The sequence below is a fragment of the Mirounga angustirostris genome, unplaced genomic scaffold (assembly GCF_029215605.1).
Source record: "Mirounga angustirostris isolate CCGP_5_RB_7025 unplaced genomic scaffold, mMirAng1.0.hap1 SCAF_4, whole genome shotgun sequence".
Classification (NCBI taxonomy): Eukaryota; Metazoa; Chordata; class Mammalia; order Carnivora; family Phocidae; genus Mirounga; species Mirounga angustirostris.
Genome location: NW_026991712.1, coordinates 169,426,196 through 169,443,831, shown reverse-complemented (window position 1 = coordinate 169,443,831; position 17,636 = coordinate 169,426,196). Strand labels below are relative to the sequence as shown.

Below are 17,636 nucleotides of genomic sequence, written 5' to 3'. Positions count from 1 at the left end.
TAAAAGAAGATTTATTTATTTTGAGAGTGAGCAAGCACGTGAAGCGGGGAGGAGCAGAGGGAGAGGGAGAGAGAGAAACCAAAGCAGACTCCGCACTGAGCAGAGCCCGACATGGGGGCTCAATCCCACGACCCAGAGATCATGACCTGAGCCGAGACTGCATCAGATGCTTAACCAACTGTGCCGAGGCGCCCCTCGAATATGTATTTTTAAAAAATTTTATTTATTTGAGAGAGAGAGAGAGAGCACAAGACGGGGGAGGGTCAGAGGGAGAAGCAGACCCCTGGCCGAGCAGGGAGCCCGATGTGGGACTCGATCCCGGGACTCCAGGATCCTGACCTGAGCCGAAGGCAGTCGCTTAACCGAGCCACCTAGGTGCCCAAATATATGATTTTTTAACCTGTTTTTAGGCAGTGCCTTTTCTTTTCTTTTTTTTTTTTTTTAATATTTTATTTGACAGAGAGAAACAGAGAGAGGGAACACAAGCAGAGGGAGGGGAGAGGGAGAAGCAGGCTTCCCACGGAGCAGGGAGCCCGATGCGGGGCTCGATCCCAGGACCCTGGGACCATGACCTGAGCCGAAGGCAGACGCTTAACTGAGCCACCCAGGCGCCCCTAGCCAGTGCATTTTCTTTCAGAAAATAATCAAGAATGGACAGACTTGCAGATAAACATCCTGGTTGACTGACTTTTAACCATCAGTCTAGCTCCCTGGATAGGAACCATTCTGTAGGTACAGAAACAACCACCAGACTTGTTCACTTTTAGAAACCAGAGGGTGGGGCATTTTCCACGTGGTTGCTACTAGGTTTCATTTTGAAACACGGTTAAAGCAGTTATAGAATTTTTATTTGCATGTTACACCTCATTAACTTACCTCAGAATTAGTTCTCTTCCTCAAGACGTAGCTTACATTCTGGAGTTGTCAAAAACATCTTTGAGGTAGTTTGCTCTCCCACAAGAAACAACTGATTACGGTGGCCAAAGGCTGTAAGCCTTTAGACAGTCTCATTTTTTTTTTTTTAAAGATTTTATTTATTTGAGAGAGAGAGTGAGAAAGAGCGCGCGAGAGAGTGTACACACAAGAGCAGGGGGAGCGGCAGAGGGAAAAAGGAAAGGGAACTCCCTGCTGAGCAGGGAGCCCGACGTGGGGCTCGATCCCAGGACCCTGGAATCATGACCTGAGCCGAAGGCAGACGCTTAACCGGCTGAGCCACCCAGGCGCCCTTAGACAAGTCTCATTCTTGAGGTAAAACTGTAGGTTATCAATTCAGTTGTGACCACATATTGCTAGAGTCAAGATTAAGGTCCACTTTCTATCTACCAATGGCAATGCTAGATGCTTTGCAAACATTGTTTTACTGTTTTCACAACACATCTATGAGGAAATGATACAGTTGTCCTCATAAATAGGGAAATGGGAGGCCCTCAGAGCTGACATAACCTGCTCAAGATCCTAACTAAAAGGGGAAAGCCAGGATTTCAAACCCAAGTCAAGCTATGCTACGCGCCTTAGATGATAAAAATAGTAATTATACCAGCTTAGGAAGAAAAATAACATTTTCACACATTCTACAATAGAGCTTTTATTAAACATAGGGATGTACTTTTTAGTATGAAATCGAAAGAACATCTTTCTCCCCTCTGCCCTCATGAGGCCACCACTCTAGAACTTCATAAAAACACACTTTCGGCAGCAGTCATGACAAGGTGAAGGAAAGTGCAATTCTGAAGATAACACCATATAACCAACTGAAGGGGGGAACAAAACCAGGCAGAGGTTAGTGGGTTTCTTGGCTAGCTCCCTGCTGAAGGCCCTAGTCCTGCTCATCTTCTCTCCACAGGGAACATGATAGGAACAGAAGTTCCTGACTATTCTTTAAGTAATAACCGCCCAACTCCCTCAGTAGCAGAGTTCTCCCACTTCCCTCTGTCCTAATGTTGTAAACAGCTAATTTGTAACTTTTTTTTTTTAAAGAGTTTATTTATCTGATGGGGGGGGGAGAGAGAGAGAGCGCGCGCATGAGAGCACAAGCAGGGGGAGGGGCAGAGGGAGAAGCAGGCTCCCCGCTGAGCAGGAAGCCTGACTTGGGGCTTGATCCCAAGACCCCGGGATCATGACCTGAGCCAAAGGCAGATGCTTAACTGACTAAGCCACCCAGGCGCCCCGATTTGTAACTTCATTAAGAAAGTCCACCCAGAGGTTTATATGCTTGTCAAGTGCCCAAAATTGAGCTTCAAAACACAAAAATAACAACAAAAAACCAAAGAGCAGTAAGTTTCAAAAGGATGTTAAATGAGACCCTTCCTAGATGAAATCCTAGAAATCAATTGGCCAAACAGATGCATAGCTGGAGACAACAGTTTATGAAAACAGATCCAGCTGGAAAATGCCTTGGGTACTCAATTAGATCCAGTTAGTCTGCATCTGTGGATTTAAAATGATCATCGTCCACAGTGGAATAGATGTGTCCCTCGTTGCTAAGAAAATCCACAGCTTGCCTAGAAAGAAACGGAAAAAAAAAGGCTCATTTTCAAACCGATGCAGAAGAAAGGAAACAGACTTTTGGATATGGCCAAACATAGATTTTGCTCACTTCCCACTCTCTACTTTGCTAAGAAGTCACAGCCATTTCACTCACAGAGGGCTCGTACAGGGCGAAGTGCCATAAAAACTGCAGAAGTGAGATCATGATGGAGACTATGGCTATTAGAGCTGCCTTGGACCCTGGTCCCAAACTGTGTAAAGGCCAGAAAATAGAGCCTAACTCAAACGCTAGTCATCTAAAAATGCAGTCCAGCTTGCACATGGAACTCCTAGCATAAATAGCTATTTTTCAAAGTTTCTTCTCCTTACCCACCCACCAACCCTCTGGGAAGTAAAGCTGTAGGATGTAAAGGAAAGGAATGCAGGACAGAAATGGGAGGACACCTTCAAACCCTTCAAGATCTTCAGGATCAGTGTAACATATTTAATAATGTTTACTAACAGTAATTTAATAACAGTTAACATTTATTATTTTATTATTTTTAATAATAGTAATAATTTATAGAGCAACTACTACGTGACAGTGTTTCTGTACCTCATCATCACTGGATCTCTGGGAATTAATCCTCTGGATATGATTAATATCTTCATTTTATAAAACAGGAAATTAGACCTGAGCTTTTCTTTTCTGTGTAAACCTAGAATATCAACTGATTTATTTACAGTAACAAGTAACTATCAAAAGCACCAAAATACTCAGCTTGTTTGATTGGCTCATCAGAATCAGGAAGCTGCTCGTCTACCATGGAATCGGAAGGAGGTTGGAAGGACCGATAGGGTTTCAGGTCCAGACAACCAAATGCACATCTCCACAGTGGAAACAGTAACACCAATGGGACTGTCCATCTGAGGGCCAGGAGCTAAGGATCTCACTCCTCCACACTGAATTCCACAAGAGGTCAAATTTTATCTGGTCAATTTTGTTCAAAGTTACATCCCCTGCACATAACGGGAATCACTATTTGTTAAATGAATGACTGAATCAGTGATGTGCCGGGTAGCATCATCTTTGTGAGTCCTTTTCCTATCTTTCCATGACCAAACAACTTCCCTTCCGTCAATAAAGATGGCAGCTGACAGTTTTATTTTTATTTGTAATTCACTTCTCATTACCAGGAAACCCTGCTAAGGTAAAATGGGTACAATTCTGGAGCCCCAGCTGATAGAAACCAAATACTCACTTTATTGAGGCTACAGTCATGTGTTGGAGCTGGTTCTTGAGATCATGAAAGTTTAATCCTTCAGGTCTTGGACAAGCCTTAATCAAATTCAACACCTGAAGATTCAAATGAGAAAGATTTGAGCAACTACTCTAAATCAACTCCCTTATGTAAACATGAGTGTCCCCCCCTGCCTTTTTTTAAGATTTTATTTATTTACTTGACAGAGACACAACGAGACAGGGAACACAGCAGGGGGAGTGGGAGGGGGAGAAGCAGGCTTCCCGCTGAGCAGGGAGCCCAATGTGGGGCTCGATCTCAGGACCCCAGGACCATGACCCGAGCCAAAGGCAGCCGCTTAATGACTGAGCCACCCAGGCGCCCCTAAACCTGAGTCCCTTGATAAGAAAGAAATGAGTCAGGTCCTTAGCCTTAGAATCATTAAGGAAGTAACAATTTTTTTTTTTTTTTTAAAGATTTTATTTATTTATTCATGAGAGAGAGAGAGGCAGAGCGAGAAGCAGGCTCCCAAGCAGCAGGGAGCCCGATGCGGGACTTGATCCCAGGACCCTGAGATCATGACCTGAGCCAAAGGCAGACGCTTAACCATCTGAGCCACCCAGGCACCCAAGGAAGTAACAAATTTAAGACTGTCTGTGCCTTGAATTTCTGGAGCCACTCAGTGTTTACCTGGTTTTGGGCCACAGTGAGGCCATTTGCTGGCATGGAGCTATTCCCACCAAAGTTCCCTGTTTCACCCATTCCTGGATTGCTGATAGGTGCTCTCCCTGCTGGGGGCTGAATTAAGAAAGAAGTTCACAGCATCAGAAAAATTACCAAGTTAAACACAGTCCTTGTTATTGTGTTATAGCCTATCAATAAGCGCTCACAAAAATAATTTAAGCCGTTTTCCCAATAACAATTGCTTACATTGGAAGGAGCAACTATCATCATTAACGAGTATTTCTAAGGAAGATAAAGTGATTCTCTGAAGCATATATTATCAAACAGAGAGAGAGATACCTCCTAGCTCCTTGTTTTTGTGCTGTTGAGGGGAATCAAAGGAAAACTAGCACCAAGAAGAAAATCACCTGGAGATTTGCTATAATGGTATCTATCCTTGGTACTTTATTATTCAAACATGCACTCGCTCACTCATTTATTTATTTTTGGGAATTCTTACCTTGTTCCTGATTTTATTATTATTAAAAAGTTTTTTTTTTTTTTAAGATTTTATTTATTTATTTGACAGAAAGAGACACAGCGAGAGAGGGAACACAAGCAGGGGGAGTGGGAAAGGGAGAAGCAGGCTCCCCGCTGAGCAGGGAGCCCGATGCGGGGCTCGATCCCAGGACCCCGGGATCACGACCTGAGCCGAAGGCAGATGCTTAACGCCTGAGCCACCCAGCCACCCCAAAAAGTTTTATTATTGAAATACAGTTGACACACAATGTTATATACATTAGTTTCAGGTATATAACATAGTGATTCAACATTCTATACATTACCGGATGCTCACTCTAAGTGTTCACCCATTTCACTCACCACCCCCCTCAGGCATTTACTGTCACCTAGGCATGAAGCATGACAAGGAGAGAAAAACAAACAGTTCCCATCACTCTTTGCTCTTTTTTTATTACCAAACTTTTAACAACAGACTATAATCACTGTTTCCATTTCCTTTCTTCTTAGTCACTCCCCAGCCCACTATATTTGCACTCTCACTGAATATACCTCTGAAATTGTTCTCACCGAAGTCACCAATGACTTTTCAACCAATATGCCCAATAGTCTCTTTCAGTCCTAACGCTACCTCTCAGAAAGACACGCTGACCACCCTCCTCTTTAAATGTACCCACCGCTCCCTAGGTTTCTTGATAGCATGTTCTTCTGGTTCTCCACTTACTTCTCAAACTCTACCTTCTCAGTATCCCTTACCAGCTTTTCTCTCTACCTATCTCCCAAAAGACTGATAGCTCCCCCAGGATTCCATCCCAGACCTCCTCCTGGGCCACAAATTCTTGTTCCCAGCCATGGACTGGATACATCCACCTCGCTCTCTCACATACTGAAGTAAGATTACGACCCTCCCCAAACCTGCTTGCCCTGCTCTATCCCACCTCAGTGAGTAAAGCTAACCTAATCCTGCAGACTTCAGTCATCTGTGAGTCCATTCACTCACCTCCCACAGTCTGTAACCACAGCCTATCACACAAGCTTCAGTGTATCTCAAGTCCCTCTTCCTCACCCTGGTCTCCTGATGGCATCTCAGCAGCTAGTCTCTTCCACTCCAGTCAACCTCCCTCTTTGCTACCACATTAACAGCTTTGAATCCTGTGCCTCCTCTGGCTGGAAAGCTTTCAGGTGGCTCCCCCTGCTGGTGAAAAGATAAACCTAGACATTCAAGACCTACCACAACTAGATGTCAAAATCTGTTTTATTCTTGACTGTTCCTTCTTGACACACTTTACTCCCCAGCTGCACCTGGACTTCTTGCCAACTACAAACATGCCTCTGCCTCGAACATGTTCCCTGTCTAGAATGCTCGTCCCCTCATCTGCCTGGTAAACACTGACTTCTCATCCTTCAAAGTCCAACTTAATTTCCACTGCCTTTGCAGAGCTTTCCAACACGCCCCAAGCCAAGTCAGCCATGTTCTTCCTCCTTGGCTCTCACAGCAGCCATCACACTGTTCACCTGGCACTTTCCGCCACAAGTTCCTCCATTTTCACAGTGCCTGGTGCAGTATGTGCTCAGTCAATGTTTCATCCACCGGACTGAATAAATAAAGATGACAGAACATCAAACGTGTTAAGTACTCTTAACAGATATAAGAGCACTGTGGAAGCTCGTTAGGAGAAATCCCATCTTGTCAGGAGACACATTCATTCAATAAATGCTCATTAAATGTCTACTGCTTTGAGGTAATAAACAAAAATCAATTGTGGTCCCTGTTTTCAAGCTAGATGCCTTCACGTTGCCTGCTGGTAAAACAGAAGTCTCACATTTTATGATCCAGTAATACTGAATTGAATGCTATTTCTTTTTTTTTTTTTTTTTAAGATTTTATTTATTTGCGAGAGAGAGAATGAGAGACAGAGAGCATGAAAGGGAGGAGGGTCACAGAGAGAAGCAGACTCCCCGCTGAGCAGGGAACCCAATGTGGGACTCGATCCCGGGACTTCAGGATCATGACCTGAGCCGAAGGCAGTTGCTCAACCAACTGAGCCACCCAGGCGCCCCCCTGAATGCTATTTCTTACCCAGATACTCCGCTGAAAGGGCATCATGCCCTGCTTCAGGTAACCCCACCTCACGTATCTTTCAGGACTTGGTTTAGGCATCACCTCCTCCAAGGGGTCTTTCTTGATGTCCAGGTCAGGACAGGAAACCCTTCACTGTGGTTCCACAACACCCTGTGCTTGCCACTTATCCTGTTTTTACTGCTTAAGTGATCTGAATCTCCACTGCTCAAACACAAACTCTGTGGGAAAGGGGTGTTTTATTTACTCCTCAATATAACTGTCTATACTTCCAGTTTCTACTCCCTAACCACCCATTTATTTATTTATGAAATATGTGATACATACATATATATGTCATTAAGTATGGTAATAAACACCCTAAACTTTCTACCCAATTCCGTTCTTTTTAACCCACTTCCCTCATCCTCTACTGAAGCCTCCCTTTTGAAGATCCAAGTTTCCAAATCCAGTAGCAGACATCTCTCATCACCTGCCTTGACTTCAAGGCAGCATTCTACAGTTGATCACCTCCTCCCTCCTAAAATACTCTTTTCAGAATATTCTACAGAATCCCATTTCCTGGTTTCCTCCTGCCCAACTGGCAACTTTTTTGACTTCCACTGGCTCCTGTTTAACTCCAGACTTCTAAAGGTTACTGTGTCCCAGAGCTCAGGTCTCTGACCTCTTAACTCCCCAGTTATCTCATCTCATCTGAGGCTTTAAATATCACCTACACGATGACTCCCAAAGTTCCACCTCTAGCCCTGACCTCTCCCTTGGATCCCACCTCTACATATTCAACCATCCATTCTGTTCTCCACTTGGATATCTACCTGGCACCTCATACTTGCTAAGTCCAAACAGAACTCTGGATTTACCCTCCAAATGTGCTAGCTTCACTCAGTTGCTCAAGCCCCAAACCTAGAAGTCGTTTTTGAATCCTCCCTTTTTATATCCTATATTTGTAACCCACCAAGAAGTCCTGTGAACTCTACCTTCAAAATACATCAGAATCCAACCACTCCTTATCCCAGCTATTGCTACCACTCCCAGATTAATTCTGTTGCTATTCCTGGTGCCTCATCATCTACACTCCATACAGCAGCCCAGCCCAAGCAAATTTTTTAAAAGACATATCAGACCATGTCACTCCCTAGCTGAAAACTTCTAAGGGCCTAGAATAATGACTGGTACATACCAGGCTCAATAAATATTTCTCAAAGGAAGGAATAAATTAATGGATTTCTCTCTGTATCCCCAGTGCTTACCCAACTGTTTGGCACAGAATAGGATGCAATAGCATCCTTAGTGGCTCATGAGTTCTCTAGCCTCTCCTACTCTGTAACCAATAATCCTCCACCTGGGCACCAGAATCATCTAAGGACTTTTTTTTTCTTTTTTTTTTTAAGTAGGCTCCATACCCAACATGGGGCTTGACTTCATAATCCCAAGATCAAGAGTCACATCCTCTACCATACCAACTGAGCCAGCCAGGTATCCCAATCTAAGGACATTCTAATACAAGAATAAAAAACTCTGTGTGGCCCTAGATGGACTGGCCAAATGGAATTTACACAGCAGAAAATAATGTTGAGAAATTTCAGTATGAAGCAGGGAAGATAACTTCAGGGACAAAATAATGGTGCCTAATTTTTCCTATTTAGCCAACAGGTTAGAAGAAAAGCAGTAAAATGCTGTCCCCGTTGGAATATTTCTCTAAATATAATCCTGGAGCCAAGCACTCAGCCTACAATTATGTGTCTACACTTGAAGGTTGTCTCAGGCCTCGATCTTCCAAGTCAGTGGGGTTAGAGGAACTTGTAATTCTGAGAGAAACAAGAGTGCTTCCTTTGGAATAAAGTAACATGGCAAAGCTCATGAAGAAAATGTTCTGAGGACTGAGTGAGGCCTTTCTTCTGGCTCAACCTTCAAACGTCAAGAAAATCAAAGCCAGAGAAGCCAGAAGCTGTCTGTTTTTCCAGAGAAGAGGAAAAACTCTGAGGGTGAAGTTGCTCACCTGGCTGTTAGATTTGCTCAGGATCATGTGTGCATTGACAACTTCCAGAATATGTGTGGTGAACTCATTCATATCCTCCAGAGGCATGATCTTAAAGGCTACAAGGCTTTTTTTGTTCTAATAAAATAAAGAGAAAAATGTGAATAAAAGACGAGCACATTCAAATCAACCTTAGCTTAAAACACCGTGGCACTTGTCTTGGTTATAATATTTTGCCAATATGGAAAAAATGTGTTATATACTTAAAATTTTTAACTCAAGGTTAATCCTAATATAGTCATTAATGGGAGAAAAAAGCAAAATCAGCTAAGAGTTGTTCAATAACTTGCCCAAGGTTACACAACAAGCAGAGTATAGTCTCCTGACTCCTAATCCAGTGTTCTCCCTTTTACTCCTAGTGGAGGTCACTGATGGCGATTATAGATAGGGATCCTGTTCTTTCTCTACCATTCTATTAGTTGTGTGTTTTCTCTTTCTTTCTTTTTTTTTTTAAAGATTTTCCACTGAATGTGGGGCTTGAACTCAACCTGGATATCAAGAGTTGCATGCTCTTCTGACTGAGCCAGCCAGGCACCCCTCCGTTAGTTCTATATTAAGCTAAAAACCCATTATTTCTCTTTGAAGAGAATAATGAAGTAATTTCAACCTAATTCCCATTTAACAGAAAGACTTGGTTCAATCTTAAGTATCCTAAACTGAGGCATGAATCCAGAAATTGCTTTATGCAAATATATATGTTATATATTTTTAAAAAGATTTTATTTATTTATTAGAGAGTGAGCATATTTTCTGACTTTACCTGAAAAGATCTCAGATGGCCAGCTACTTTCACATATGTCTCTGGAGGAACCACTATGTTTTCACTGCTGGCATCCTAAAAGATAAATAGAAACATATCACATGAAGGTTTAAGGTTTGATGAAACTTTAAAACAGCTAAAAAACAAAACAAAACAAAAAAACTGCTAAGTTATGTACAGAAAGAGGGCATTATAAAGTAAGAGCACTAAAGGATCCTCATGTGGCACTAACTAGTTTGCCTACCTTTTAGAATTTACCTTTTTAGAAAATCAAGCATTAGAATAAAAAGACCTCTAAAGATAATTTCTAGTTCCAAAGTTCTGTTATGTACATCATCAAAAAAGCAAACAATTATGCACTCTTGCTCAATGCTGTTGGGCACACAACTTTCTGGTGGATATACTTATCAGCATAGCAATAATACATTTAGGAATTTAAGGAAAAAAGAACATGCATTAAGATTTAGCTTCTTTCTTTCTTTACTTACTTATTTATTTTTAAAGATTTTATTTATTTGACAGGGAGAGAGCATGCGTGCATGCACAAGCAGGGGGAGCGGCAGAGGGCAGAGGGAGAAGCAGGCTCCCCACTGCACAGGGAACCCAATGCGGGCAATTTTCTTCCTGGAATTAGCAGCATGGAGGACCTTGCATTATCCTTTTGTGCTTGCAATATGTCTCTTCATCTTTCCTTTTTTTTTTTTTTTTTTTTTAAGAATTTATTTATTTATTTGAGAGAGAGAGAGAGCACAAGCCGGGGAGTGAGAGAGGGAGAAGCAGACTCCCCACTGGGCAGGGAACCCTACACGGGGGGCTCAATTCCAGGACCCTGAGAGCATGACCTGAGCTGGAGGCAGACGCTTAACCGACTGGGCCTGTCCCACAACTTGTGCTTTTTTAAGTGAAAATAGTATATACAAAGTGTTTATGATCCAAATTTTCTATAATGATAAAATATAAAAAACCAAGTGATCTTTTACCTAATTAAAAATAAAACGAAGAGGGGCGCCTGGGTGGCTCAGTCATTAAGGGTCTGCCTTTGGCTCAGGTCATGATCCCAGGGTCCTCTCTCAGTCTCTGTCAAATAAATAAATAAAATCTTTAAAAAAATAAAATAAAAAGGATAAAAAGTATAAGTTTCCTTTTAGTTTATTTTCTCCATGTTTATACAGATACATACACGTTGCTTTGCAAAAATGGGGTCATACCATGTATACCATCTTGTAACATGCTCTTTTCCTCTCAAGTTTATGGTAAACACTTTGTAATAGTATATCCATTTCTATATCACCTTATATCATAAATATATCATGGTTTAATAGTGCCCTATTGCTCGCATTTTGAAATTTTTAAAAAATAATTCTTTTCTCTTTTTAAAGATTTTATTTATTTATTTGAGAGTGAGAGAGACAGAGAGAGAGAACACAAGGGTGAGGGGCAGAGGGAGAAGCAGACTCCCTGCTGAGCAGGGAGCCAATGCAGGGCTCGATCCCAGGACTCCAGGATCATGACCTGAGCGGAAGACAGACACTTAACCGACTGGGCCACCCAGGCGCCCCTGAAAAAAAAATTTTTTTTTAAAAGATTTTATTTATTCTTTTGACAGAAAGAGACACAGCGAGAGAGGGAACACAAGCAGGGGGAGTGGGAGAGGGAGTAGCAGGCTTTCTGCTGAGCAGGGAGCCCGATGAGGGGCTCGATCCCAGGACCCTGAGATCATGACCTGAGCCGAAGGCAGACGCTTAACGACTGAGCCACCCAGGCACCCCATGAAATTTTTTTTTTTTTTTAAAGATTTATTTGAGAGAGAGTGCACGCAAATGGGGGAGGGGCAAAGGGAGAGGGAAGCAGACTCCCCGCTGAGTGCAAAGCACAACTCAAGGCCCAATCTCACAACCCTGAGATCATGACCTGAGCCTAAACCAAAAGTCTGACACTTAACCAACTGAGCCACCTAGGTGCCCCTGAAACTGTTTTTAATTTTTCATTATTATAGACAATGCTATGATCAACTCTTACAACTGAATCTTTGTATACATCTTTAATTATTTTCTTAATGTAAACCTCTAGCAGAGAAGTGCTAGATCAGCATTTTTATGATGGATGATTTTGATCACCAGCTGACTTTTGAGGTAGGTTATACCAATTTATACTCAAACCATCAAGGTAGGATGGCATCCATTTCCCTTGACTAACAATGACAAATCATTCAACAAATATTTAGTTAAGTGCCTACTAAGTGCTAGAGGCACTGTGTTAGCTACTACTCTTACCAGAAGTGGACACTGTCATTCTTTTTTTTTCTATGCTAATTTAAATTAAAAATGGCAGGGCGCCTGGGTGGCTCAGTCGGTTAAGCGTCTCACTCTTGATTTACGCTCAGGTCATGATCACAGGGTTGTGAAATCGAGCCCCGCGTGGAGCCTGCTTAAGATTTTCGCTCTCCCTCTGCCTCTGTCCCATCACCCCTTCCTTCTCTTAAAAAAAAAAAAAAAAAAAAATCCCTCTTCCACAGAGTTTGCATTCTAATGTCTCCTGTCACTTGCCTTTTAACTTTGCTTATACTATAGTGAAGTTTGGAACATTTTAAATTTTTATGAATTCAAATGTATTAACCTTTCATTTTAGGGTTTCTGCCTTTGATGTCCTGCTTATAAATTATTTTTATACTAAGAAATTAAAAAGACCAAAAAAGTCCAACATCTCCAGAGTCCCAAAATAACCCCACCCTAATTCAAAAATAACTGCTTACATCTGTGTCAACCCACTGGCGAACATCCATGGGTGCAGCTGTCATGTCATCTATTTTGTACACAATGTTGGTTGGGGCCTTTTCTGCATGTCTGATTATACCCACAATAGTGACCTAGATCAGAAGAAAAAAGAAACGGTTGGTTTTCCTGGAAACTAAAACAACATTTATGTATTTTTAAATAAATAATTTTTGTTTCATTCTTCACATGATGAAGGGACTCTTCCACAAACTATTTTACTTACCTGTGAAATCTCAACATTCCCAATTTTGAACATTTCATCAACCAGAGTGGCAGAAAGCAGCTGAGATATGGTACAGGGTACAATGTGCTGGGCTCGGACCCTCTGAAAAGAAAATGTATAAATGCAATTAAGAAAATAATAATTACCACCCATTAACACATTTCATGTGCCAAGCACTTTACATACATCATAACATTGAATCTTCAGAATGAATCTCATCACCCTTGCTTCACAGAGATGGAAACCAAGATCATATAGCTAACAAATACCACACTTAAGAATTCAAACTAGGTGTGTCTGACTCCAAAGCTCCTGATCAATGGGTAAGTTTGTGTAGCACTATGGTTTCACTAAAATGAGCAGGCCAGAGTGGGGACAACATAAGGAAGGATGACCTGCTTCCGGGACAAAACTTATACTCCAGTTTTAGGACAAAGGCAAGCCAGAGCTGGCTGTTTAGTTCACCAATGACATGAGATGGTATTTGGAAAGGGTTTGAGAAATGGCCAGTAGAGACAGAACTTTGGAGTTGTTCTAAGTCTCATGATAAAATATAACAAAGTTCAAGGTATAGCTTTCTTAAGGACAGGTGCTCTGACAATCGGATGAAAGTCCTGGGGAAAATGGGATAAGGGCTTGGCCACACTGGACATCTTAAAGGGAAAGGACACGACATGTTGGGCAGAAGAATGTCCAATGAGGACATTGAAATCCCATTCAAAAGCAGCCTAACAACACTGTAAACTCTTATTGTCCTACCACTGGCCAGGGCTTGTCTCATGGCATAAAGATGAGAAAAATGGAATAGGATTTACTCTCAACACACTCCTACCTAATGGAGGCACAAATGTAAATAACAAACCGGTCTCGATATCCTATAGAATGAGATGCACTATGTGGGATCCCAGAAAAACGTACTGGCACTTTCAAGAGTTAGCATTCGGGCTCTACCCTGAAGTATGAAAATGTCGACAGTAAAAAAACAATAAGGGATGGGCATTTCAGGCTAAGGGTAAATATGCACTCTCACAAACTCATTTAGGAAATAAGTACATGGAAGAAAATGCATGGTGGATTAAAGATTCGAGTTCTTCTTGTCGGAAATCAACAACCTAATAGCTATCTACATGTAAGACATAACAGACTCTTTGCACTCATGGATTTAGCAGTTTCAGCTTTGTCCTGAAGGTCTATGATACTTGCAACATTTCCTTCTGCTGAAACCTCATTCTGAATGGTGAGTATTGCCAGGATGGTAAAAAGTAAGCACTGCCAACTGCCAGCACACATCACAAAAGGCAGCAGTGAAGCTTGAGGGTTAAGATATGGCTCTGTCACTCAGGAGCAGTGTGTTCTTGGTCATGTTTTTCAACTCATTTCTATCTTAGTTTTCTTATCTGTAAAACTAGGAATGATAAAATCATGAAAATTAAGTATATGGTGAAGCACCTAGAATAATACCTGGCGCATCGTAAGCACTCAAAAAATGTTAGCAAATGTTATCTGGCCAACTAGTGTTCCTCACCGTTTAGATCTGTAATGGCTTTTACTAAGGATGTGAGGAATCAACAACGCTTTTCAATTGTACCTTATGGAATTGTATAGGTGAAGTTACATGCAACACTGGTATCAATAGATTTAAAATGTGCTGAGGTCCCATGTTTTAGCTCTCACTACGATATATTGTTTCCACCTATCACTGGTGAGCTTTTCATTGTATTTTCAGTGTAAGAAAACTAAGAACCACTATTGGGAACAGAAACAAGAACATGGGCTTTGCTGCCTCACAGTCCTACAGACCTGTGTTCAATCCCAGCTCCATAGCCCTGGACATGCCACCACCTCTTCTGTCAAATGAGAATATCCACCTTCCAAATTGTAAACAAAACACATAATGGATATAAAAGTGCTAATGCTGGTTTCTACATGTAGTATGTATTTAACAAATACTATTACTCCTCAGATTAAAAAAAAGTTACATATGGGTAATGATTGAGGTGTTAGCAATACTTTCAAATTCATCTCAAATCACAGGTATTTCTTGTTTTTTAAGCACCTATTATTATTCCAAAGAGTTCCTGGTTTGTTCCAAAGAGATTCACAGAGAGTGTGTCAGCGTAAGTATATTTAATTTTTAAAAAATTCTTTTCTAGCTGACTATGAATCACAGGTTACTCTGACAGTATTGTATGAAACCATTTTTATGGGTAAAAAGCTGTCACTACTGAAAATTTCACATGGTTCAATAAAATGTAACAGGTTTACGGTAGATAGGAAACTGTTTAGATGGGTGTTTATCTAATTTACTGTGGAAAAGGCACTAGATTTAGAAACAAAAAGATCTGGGTTGAGTCTCTAGCTTACAACCATCATCATTCTCTGAAAAGCTGTCTTAATAGGGTGCCCAAGCTAGGGATCCCGAGAGAAAAATTCTATCTACTGGAATGAAGAGAACAGTTAAGCTCAGAAAAGATGAAAACCAATGATCTTTTGTTTTCTCCTTCACAACCTCAAGGAAGACAAAGAGTACTAGAGTCCCCACAGTCTTCCTGGGAAAAAGGAAACTGCAAAAGAGAAGCCGCTCACCAGATTTTGGATTTGCTCACCAGATTTTGGATTTGCTCGGCATCCTGTATGCAGTATCTAGTTCCACTTACTTACTAGCTATAGAAGCTTAGGCAGTCCCTTCACCTTCCAGACCCTCTGTTATACAATGGGATAAACAATAAATACCTTATGGGATTATATGAAATAATTTGTATGAAAAATATAAAGCAATGTCCAAATATATGGGAATTATCAATTCTTTCCCACTGACACACACCCCTGAATTAACAGTTTAGGTAAAAGCTAATCAACCTGTACAAAAAAACCAGAACCGGCTAATACTGAATCTTAACACCACATCTGAATGACACCTAACGAGTAGCCAAATCAACCTTGTATTTAAAGGATGCAATCAATAGCAGTTGTTAAATGCAAACTCTTTTCTGAAAGAGTGAATAACAAGCATTTCGACAGCTTTTTACAGATCACTTTCCTATATATTACCTTACCTTATTTATCAATTCTCAGCACCAGTGATGTACGTAGTACGGTACCATTATCAGATGAGAAAAACCAAGGGCCACAAGGTTCAAGTTGCTGTACTAAAGATACTGCCACTTAAAAGTTGATTCCAGACACTCATGTTCTTTTTAACAAAAATATCTGGGACCAGGGGTGTCTGGCTGGCTCAGTAAGAAGAGCATGTGACTTGATATCAGGGTTCCAGCCCCACGTTGGGTGTAGAGATTACTTAAAACTTAAAAAAATCTGGGACCATTTATTGAAAGTGACTACAGGGCGTGCACTTTATATATACTATATATTAGAATATTAAGTCTCACAACAGCCTTGTAAGGTATGCATTATTAATCCCGTTTAGTAGTAACCCCATTTGATTCCCGATGTTACTACATTTGTCCAATGAAACCCTGTGTGTCAGAGCAATGGTAGAACATCGATCTACCGGACTTCGAAGACCATGCTCTTTATCACCTCATTACATTTAATTAAAAAAAAAAAAAAAAGATTTCGAATACATGAAGAATGCAAATACGCTAGTAACATAGTCCAGTTTTCCCACAAGACTGATTCATTAGCTATATTGGTAAATTTCAAAATAAAGCCAATTCAACGGTGGAAGTTAAAGCAGGAGAAATTTCATTTTTTAATCTTACAGCACTTAATTCTAAGATTCGGTAAGGCAGTAATTGGTAATTATCCAATCAGTTCGTGTCTGACATCTTTCGCCGCATAAATTTTCTCTCAGGGGCGAGTTAGGAACTTCAGGACAGAATGAAATAAAACGAAATACTCTTTCAACCTACTGATTTCTTTTCAACCTGCGAAGGTGTCGGCGATCCAAAGCCCCCGGGCGACTGCGTGCAGCCGCCCGCTCCGCCAAAGGAGGAGCTGCTGTAGCTTTCAGATCCACCTGGTTTTAAACAACAGTATCAATGCCTGTGCTGCCTTCCAAGCTTCTGAACAACCCACAGGCCCCCTCAGACTTCACCCCACGGCCAACCACTCCCAGCATCGCCCTAATCTTCCCCACCACCTTGCCCTGGCCCCCCGCCCCTTCGCCACCCCTTCCCTCCCCCACTCGCACCGTCACACGCCTCCCCGACCCCCGCCCTCCTGCTAAATCCTCCTTGCGACTCTCATCCTTACTAAACCACATCTTGGTCCCGACTCCCTCAGGAAAGATGTCCCGAAGACGCCTGTCTGGTGAGTTCGTCTAACTCCTCAGACCCCTGCTGCGGCCGCAGTGTTAAATCCACTTCCCGCTGGTGCCACAAACTCCTTCCCGCGAACGACGGAACCAATCAGCGTCCAGAACGCTTCTTGCCTCAGCCAGTCAATGCTCACGAACTCTACGCTTTTTCCTGTCTTACCTGGCGCGTTATGAAAACGCACACTCTGCTGCCGAGGGGCCCGGAAGCCTCTGCGGCCATTTTTACTAAGGGCAAAACAAGCTGCGCAAGCGGAAGCAAGGAGCGGCGAGAGGCTGATAGGGCGTGTCTCAAGAAAACAACCAATCAAAATGATAATTCCGAATCTCAGGTCGCATAATCCCACCCCCGTCAGTGAGCGACACTTTACAGCACTTCCTTTGTTTGGCGTCCTCCTGTTCCCGCCAAACTCTCACCAATCAGACGACGCCTTAATCTACACCGCTACGGCGGAATTCTTGCTTCGGCGACTCCGCCTCGCCATCGTGCGGCGCTTGCGCATCTGGGGCCCTACCATGCTGTCTTCACTGCACGTCGTGGGATTGAAAAAAAAAAAAAAAGCAAGCCAGGTTTTCTTCTTGTATGGGCATTCCCT

The 17,636-nt window shown here is 42.0% G+C and overlaps 1 protein-coding gene across 3 annotated transcripts; it reads right to left on the bottom strand.

Moving 5' to 3' along the window:
• Window positions 1–1,569: 1,569 nt before the first annotated feature.
• Window positions 1,570–17,278, bottom strand: RPA2 (replication protein A2). Of its 3 annotated transcripts, XM_045898321.3 has the most exons (9): window positions 16,980–17,197; window positions 16,637–16,743; window positions 12,765–12,866; window positions 12,520–12,633; window positions 9,768–9,842; window positions 8,969–9,085; window positions 4,398–4,505; window positions 3,729–3,823; window positions 1,570–2,501 (listed from the first exon to the last, which is right to left on the bottom strand). In XM_045898321.3, exons 1-9 carry the CDS (start codon window positions 16,987–16,989, stop codon window positions 2,417–2,419), a joined length of 813 nt encoding a protein of 270 aa, XP_045754277.2. In that variant the 5' UTR covers window positions 16,990–17,197; the 3' UTR covers window positions 1,570–2,416. The 3 variants fall into 3 exon arrangements, with proteins under 3 accessions (XP_045754277.2, XP_045754278.1, XP_045754279.1); XM_045898322.3 differs by lacking the exons at window positions 16,637–16,743; window positions 16,980–17,197 and adding an exon at window positions 17,204–17,278; XM_045898323.3 differs by lacking the exon at window positions 16,637–16,743.
• Between the last annotated feature and the right edge of the window lie 358 nt (window positions 17,279–17,636).